The 7,642-nt window shown below is 37.3% G+C and overlaps 1 protein-coding gene across 1 annotated transcript in view; it reads left to right on the top strand.

Moving 5' to 3' along the window:
- The window catches only part of MYLIP (myosin regulatory light chain interacting protein), a 29,043-nt gene extending 24,277 nt beyond the window's left edge, over positions 1 to 4,766 (top strand). Inside the window, exons 4-7 of the mRNA XM_065398857.1 lie at positions 854 to 1,051; positions 1,547 to 1,711; positions 2,336 to 2,756; positions 3,303 to 4,766. Of these exons, the coding sequence (XP_065254929.1) occupies positions 854 to 1,051; positions 1,547 to 1,711; positions 2,336 to 2,756; positions 3,303 to 3,392 (874 nt within the window). The 3' untranslated portion in view covers positions 3,393 to 4,766. The remainder of the gene's footprint in view (positions 1 to 853; positions 1,052 to 1,546; positions 1,712 to 2,335; positions 2,757 to 3,302) is intronic.
- The last annotated feature ends 2,876 nt before the right edge of the window (positions 4,767 to 7,642 follow it).

The following is a 7,642-nucleotide window of genomic DNA, read 5'->3' on the forward strand; positions in this document are numbered from 1 at the left end:
CCAGTTACCTTGCCCAGCTCCACACTGTGTAAGGACACTGCTCAAGGGAGAGCCAAAACTATTGCTTTTTGATGGATATGCAAGTAAAATCAACATCCCAAAGAAAGAGAACTTGCGTAATGTTGGCTGATAGTTTACATGTACTGTACAGCAAAAAAAAATTTCCCTGGAACCTAACCCCCCCCTCCCCATTTACATTCATTCTTATGGGGAAATTGGATTCACTTAACATAGTTTCACTTAAAGTCGCATTTTTCAGGAACATCACTACAACGTTAAGTGAGGAGTTACTGTATATAATCAAGTTCAAGAATTTCATATAGAAGACTACATTTGTCTAAAGGCACAATTTTAGGACTTTAGATACCTAGACTCTCCATAATTTTAATATCCTTAGATTGTGTTATAAACAAGCCCAAGACTACTCCCTGCGCGTGCACATTTTTGTAGTGTAAAATCTGAACATCAAGGAGAAAAATTCTAAATGTTGTATCTGCATGCATGTGAATTTTTTACTGCTAGGAACTTGTGGTCTGAAAGCCTTTCTACACAAGGGATACAGTTTCTAAAATAGCATGCAGCTTTTTCTTTTATATTTGTTTTAATATATATGTTTGCCAAGTAAATACAATACATGGATCCTTTTAAATAGTCCAAGAATATTTAATTAGTTGTCACTTTAATGATCAGAAACATGTAGCCAGCTATAACTAAACAGACCAAGTAATTTAGTACTTTTATATAAGCACCACCTAACTTGATCATTTAGAATCTTGTTTAAAATGAGATGTTGCTGTAGATTACTGCATATGGCTGAATGGTTCACCTATCATCCATCTTTTTTTATCCACAGTATTACTGCAAAGCACAAGGAACTAGAAGGGCTGAGCCAGGCTTCAGCAGAGTACCAGGTTCTGCAGATTGTGTCAACACTGGAGAACTATGGGGTAGAGTGGCACTCAGTGAGAGACAGTGAAGGGCAGAAACTTCTTATTGGTGTTGGGCCTGAGGGCATCTCCATCTGTAAAGATGACTTCAGCCCCATTAACAGGTAAGTTCCTGGGGCGAAAGAATCTAATTGTCTGACTTTTCTGTGAGCTATACTTTGGTTCTATATGTATATAATCAAAACTGTTCTAAAGGAACTGTGTTACAATCTTTTGTATCTTTGTTCTGGTTTGGACCATGCAAGAGCTGCCGGACCATGCAGTGACTGGGGATTTATCCACTTCTGATAGCCTTTTCATCAGGAGACCATTGATGATGTAAAACAGTGTTTGGGGCTATACAAATAAGTTATGTGCTTCCATGGGGGACTGTATTAGTGGTATAGCTGTCCTGTACTTGTTCAGTGCAGCATTTTCAATCTAACATAGAAGATTGGAAAGGCCTCTTTGTTTGCAAATGTAGCTGTTAATTTCTTCTGGGTAGTCTTAAAGGATGTTTCTCATAGTACAATATGTGAGTGGCTGTAGAAATTGCCTTAGTTTTTAGAGGGAGAATAATCGCCCACACACACTACTCATCATTTTCTATTCACATTTAGGATTGCTTATCCTGTTGTTCAAATGGCAACCCAGTCTGGGAAGAATGTGTATCTGACGGTCACCAACGAGTCTGGTAATAGCGTAGTTCTCTTGTTTAAGATGATCAGTACCAGAGCAGCAAGTGGACTGTACAGAGCAATAACAGAGACACATGCATTTTACAGGTTTGTATTGCTAGTGGAGTAAATCACTCTTCCTACCTTTTCAACAGCAGTTGAGTCAAGGATTTAAACTGACACTTCCTCACACTACCTTGCATTTTAGATATTCCCCTGCAGAATTCCATCATATTTTTGCTGCTACTCTTGTGCACACAACACCAGGAACAGCAGCAGTGGTATGAAACAAAATTCAGACATAGTTCTACTCTGCTTCTGTTACATCCAAGAGCTGGATAGATTCTAATTGCTGAGGTTTTCTGGGGTGGGAATATACAATTCAAGATAAGCAAACAAGATATTTCTCTGCACTATCACAATATAAATAGCACTTCCTCAGAATGAAAACTAAATCAGTTTCTAATAGATACTTGTTTTCATTTCTAGCATATATAAGTTTATAATTTATTGAAAACATCAAAATCTGTAGCTTCATTCCTCTAATTCTGTTTTTAAAAATGCTTGCAAACACAATTGTCCTATATAGAAACAAAATTATGTAGGCTAAACATGCTATGGATGATCTTTCATCCTTCGGGGGTGTCTGAGCTCAGGGAACAAATAAGATACATTGAGGTTTCAGTATTAACTAATCAATTTTTTCACTTGTCTCATGGGTTTGTCTTGTAGGTGTGACACTGTTACTAGCGCTGTCATGATGCAGTACAGTCGAGATTTAAAGGGCCACCTAGCATCCTTGTTCCTGAATGAAAACATTAATCTTGGCAAAAAGTATGTCTTTGACATTAAACGAACATCAAAGGAGGTTTATGATCATGCGAGGAGGACTCTTTACAATGCTGGCATTGTGGATCTTGTTTCAAGAAGTGACCAAACACCACCAAATTCTCCCCTTAAGTCTTCAGAAAGTAATATGAACTGTGACAGCTGTGAGGGTCTCAGCTGCCAGCAAACAAAAGCTCTTCAAGAGAAGTTGCGGAAGCTGAAAGAGTCTATGCTATGTATGGTGTGTTGTGAGGAAGAAATAAATTCAACCTTTTGTCCTTGTGGACACACAGTATGCTGTGAGACCTGTGCTGCCCAGTTGCAGGTAATTGCAATGTCACTTGGGACATTCCACAGTGTTTAACAGCTGGTTTCACTTTACAGTTTATTTTTTACTAGTATAATTAACTGATCTTAACTAATATACTCAGCAAAGTTTGATTGGTATTCAATTTGCATAATGTCTTAGTTCACAAGAACGTTATGTTTAGATGATAAGCTAAATAGGTGGGGCTGTAGTGTGAAGAAAGACAATGTAGGTGAGGTAAATTATTGGACTAGTTTCTGTTGGTGAAAAGTTTTTGAGCTTGCACAGAGATCTTCAGGTCTGGTATAGTATGTAGTCATTCCTTTTGATGAAAATTAATGTATTTTTTGCAGAGAAGTTAGGAACTAGTGGCATGAAAGTTTCTTGTGGTGTCATGTTGGAAATATGGAGACAACAGACCTGAATACTTCAGTCTCACCAACAATGTTTATTCATTAAGGTGATGACTTTGTGCTCATGAGACATATAGGATCTCAGAAAATTGTGATGGAGTGTTCCCTAATACTTTCTTTCTTTCTTTCTTTCTTTCTTTCTTCTCTCCAGTCATGCCCAGTTTGCAGGTCTCGGGTAGAGCATGTCCAGCATGTGTATTTGCCAACCCACACCAGTCTGCTCAATCTGACAGTGATATGATCTGTGTACACTTCTAAAGCATCATGTACTTTTTACAAACTGCACTAAGATGAACTACAGCCATTGATTGTGAAAAAGGCAATCACTCCAGCTCCTGCCTGCAATGAGAAGCATAAACCCCACTACATCTCTGGGTCGGAGAGGGGTCAATATTATCTGTTCACATGCCCAAGAAGAGGTTTTGGGACATCTTGTGAAAACAGAACTCTAAAAAAATTCATGTCATCTAAAGGAGGAAAAAGGTCTTCTTGATGCATGAGCTTGCAATGTGGCAATACTGCCAAAAGCTAGGTAATTCTGGGGAATGTGGTGTAAAGTCTATTTGATATACCCAGCAGGGATAATTCAATATGTAGTTTTACACATTTTATAATTGGTTTTACGTTTCTTTTTATTTTGTTCCTTTAGTGTGATCACTCCATTATTTTTAATAGCAAAACTAGTTTTTTACAAATTTGTACGTCAGTTTTAGTGTGATGTTTATAGTTTGTGTTTAGTAATTGTTCTAAAGTGAGGGGAAACTATTTTAAAAATCAGTATTTTTAAAAACCTGAGGTTGCAAGGCTTTAAGCAAGCAGTTGCATTTAAATCAGCAATCTAATCAAAGCTTAATTCATATGACAGTGATAATTTTGGAAGGTTTTTTTAAGCAAATTTTAATTTCTGGATGTTGAGAGGTTAGTCAGGAAAGTCTCTCCTGCTTGGTAATGATGCTCCACTGAGGAAATGTTCTGGGGCTTTGCTTGCAAATCAAAAGGGAAAACCATTTCCACTTGGGAAGGATGTAAGTTGTGTCCAGGTTGTCACAGATTCAACTGTCAGCCTGTAAATCTGCCTTAGCTGTGGAGGCTGATTTTGCTTGAACTATCAAATCCATTTTGGCCTAAAATAGTGTAAACTTTGTATAATTTTTTTAAGTGCTTTCATAAGTTTAACTTTTGAGTTGCTTGGTTATCTTTCTTGCTAAAACTTTTTATCTTCCACCCCCATTTGGGCATTTTGGACTTCGGTCAACTAGTGTATTCTCTATGATTTAGAGGAAACTAGAAGACCATATTTGGGTGCAATACTAGCTAAATTAAAGCTAGAAAACTACACTGTCACTTTACTGAGATTTTCTGAGTATACTTTTCATATTGCCTTAATGTAGCAGTAATGTGTGTGTATGCATTTGTTTCTTTGCACAGACTTTTGTCAAAATACTAAAACTCTACTTTTTTATCGCACATATTAGCATATAAACCTTACTCCAAGAGGTATTTATTTTTTCACTTTGTAAAGAAATTTTGTTTCCACATGAAGCAAGAACTCTGTCCTATATCATAGACAACTTCTGTCTTTTTATATTCAGGTTAATAAAGGACTTTAAATCCGATGTCTTCCTACATTATTGATAGTATTTGGAAGTCTGCTTATTAGCTTTGTTGTGAGAAATCCTGCCGTGTCATACATAATTTAACCCATTCTTTTGTAGTTAGCATATTGCCCGTTCTTTTTCCTAAACCTGCATATTTTGGGACTGATCTAAGAGGTACTGACCATTTGTAACTGCCATTCAGGTTAATGGTGCTCAAAATCTTTCTGGATCAGACTCTTCTCTTCTGTGTTCTTCTCTTGAGCTAACTGGAGGAAGCTTTTTTCATGTTGTAGCTACCTTTTGCTTTCAAGTGATATGGCCTAAAACACCTCACTAGGCGCAGGGTCCTTAATTTTTCTTATAGAAACATTCAGAGGAAATACAAGGTTTCTGTGACTAGAAACTGAAAAATAAGATACTGTTTGACCTAAACAAGCTGCTTTCAAGATTTAAACTTAAACTTTGAGTTTCATCAGTCCAACTGAAGCATTTAACAGAAATCCTTTTTTATACTAGTGTGTAGACATTTAATGTTGAGCCACTAATCATCAGCTATATCACTCTTCAATTTTGAAGGCTTCATTTAGCACTACTTACCCTATTGAAGCTAAAATCTTTCCACATTTGGCCTCTACCTGAACACAGTTTAAATTGAGAATCCCAGAAACCTTATTACTTGAACCTATTAATGTCATCTTAGAGCAAATGAAACAATGATATTCCAGCTCAAAATAGTGTAGAAGGTGAAAGTAACTTCATGGAATTTTAATATGTATAGCAAATCATAGTGGCCATTTCTAAATACTTTGGAATGGCCAGGCCTGAACCAAGCACTGTACTTCTGTTTGCTTTTATTTTAAGCAGTTATATGTCCAAAAGGCCACTATGGTTAGGGTGGATAGGAGAACTACAGTACCTCTTGAAAGCTGAGGCAGAACTTAAGAGACTTCTCTGAAGAGTTGTTCAGAGCTGCCTCTACATTTTCTGCTACTTAAGATGAAGTAGCAGTTGTCACTGGTTGAAGATACTGAACAAATCATTGCCTGCCACAGACTAGCTGTCAAGCTTTGGCCCGCCTTGCTGCGGACTAGTACATCTTTTGTTGCCAGATGCTCGATTATATTAGCAGGGTATGTCTTTGCACTGTTGTCAGTCCCAGCTGTGAGGGGAGTAAATCAGGTTCACAGACTACAGTGATGAGTATGATGTAAATGCTTGGAGCTAGATCTATGGGACTGAATCAATAATGCACATATCACTCCTCCAAAGACAGGTTCACATTTCTTTTCAAGGAAAATTCATTTTGATGAATTCAAAAAGCTTCATCAGTCACTGGCAAATATATTCCAGACCTTGGTATCTGACTGATTTCCTTTTAATACTTGGAGTTTTGAGAACCAAGGAGTGCAGAGTAGCTCTACTATCCTTAAGGGTGTGGAGTGCTTTATCATTATTTAAGCTTAAGAGCTCACGATACTTGAATGGTAAATCTGTGATGGTTGTCTGACCATGAGAACTGTAATCAGGTTCTGCATATTGTAATGTCTGTGGCCACCAAATAAGCTGCCATGTCAGGCATCTAAAATTGCCTACAAAGTTGTCTTTGCCATGTGTTGCCCTTCTGACATGATCTCTCAAGTTCTGCTCTGGTATTTTGTGGAAGTTTATCCAGAAAGGGTGTCCTCTTATGTTAAATTGTATTTTGCCAAACAAACTTGATAATGCATGTTTGTAGTGTTGCAGAAGAGTAGGTTTTTCTGCTTAGCAGGTTCGCATGTCATGGTCTGTTTCTTTAGGTGTCTAGCATTTGGGAGTCCAAATGGTTTTTTCCTGCACTGGAGAGAGAAGTTACTAGAGTTTGTATGGGAGTAGAAGTACTTCAGGCTCTTGTATGGAACTTGGTTCCTTTTAGCTGCCCTCTTGCAGGTTGTTCCTTGTTAAACTTTCTGGAGAAAATGTCACTAGTGATGAATGGTTGGAGTCAGTGGGTAATTCACCCTTTTAGTTTTATGGGAACTAGTAACTACAGCCTATTCACTTAACATGATACTGTAACTATAAACAGTTTAAAAGAATTAGCATTGGAGAGAAAGCTATGCTCTTGTTAACACGGTTCAAGAAATTAGAGCTGGGCCAATACCTAACCTTTCAATTAACTGGCAGTTCCCATAAAGTTGGTGTGATCCAAAAAATTCTTGAATTGTTTGACGTCAAATAAAAGTTGGGCCACATCTACCTTGATTGAATTGGCCTAGTTAGCAATTTTCCCTCTGTTCCAGTGTGTATAAATAATCATTGGCACAAAGATTGAGGGCCCCAAGCACTAGGTTATAAATATCTCTTGGCCTAAGTATTTTATACAAATACTTCAGCTTCTGGGCACAAGTCTTTTACTAATAGACTGACAAAAGTATCCAAAGATGAGGCTTTATGCAGCAACAAACATTTAATTTAACATAAGCATCTTCCCCTATTAAGAGCATAGGTACCTGAAGTGAAAGTATTGTCATCCCTGAACTAGAAAATGATCTTCCCTACTCTTAACATTGAAACATTTGCATTTTTAAAACATGATCATTACCTCAGCTTCAGTGTATTCACATAAACAAATACACAACACAAGCTATCCTCTTCATTGCCTTTAGTTACATCTTTGAGGTGAAAGAATAGTGTACTGCACGAGCCTGGAGTCCAAAACAAAGAACTTGCCACCTAAGTGGGTATCCCCAAGTAGCTAGTTGGTTCTGTAGACAAGTGATAGAATCTAAATCCCTGTATCACAAGAAATCTGGCTAACACTGATAACCAAACTGTAAATTAACATCAGGCTTGATTGTTTTAAGTCAAGATGGTTTAAGTAATTGGTAATCTTTTTCCATTTGTATTTTTCTTT

Source organism: Emys orbicularis, chromosome 2, assembly GCF_028017835.1.
Source record: "Emys orbicularis isolate rEmyOrb1 chromosome 2, rEmyOrb1.hap1, whole genome shotgun sequence".
In the NCBI taxonomy this organism is placed as follows: Eukaryota; Metazoa; Chordata; order Testudines; family Emydidae; genus Emys; species Emys orbicularis.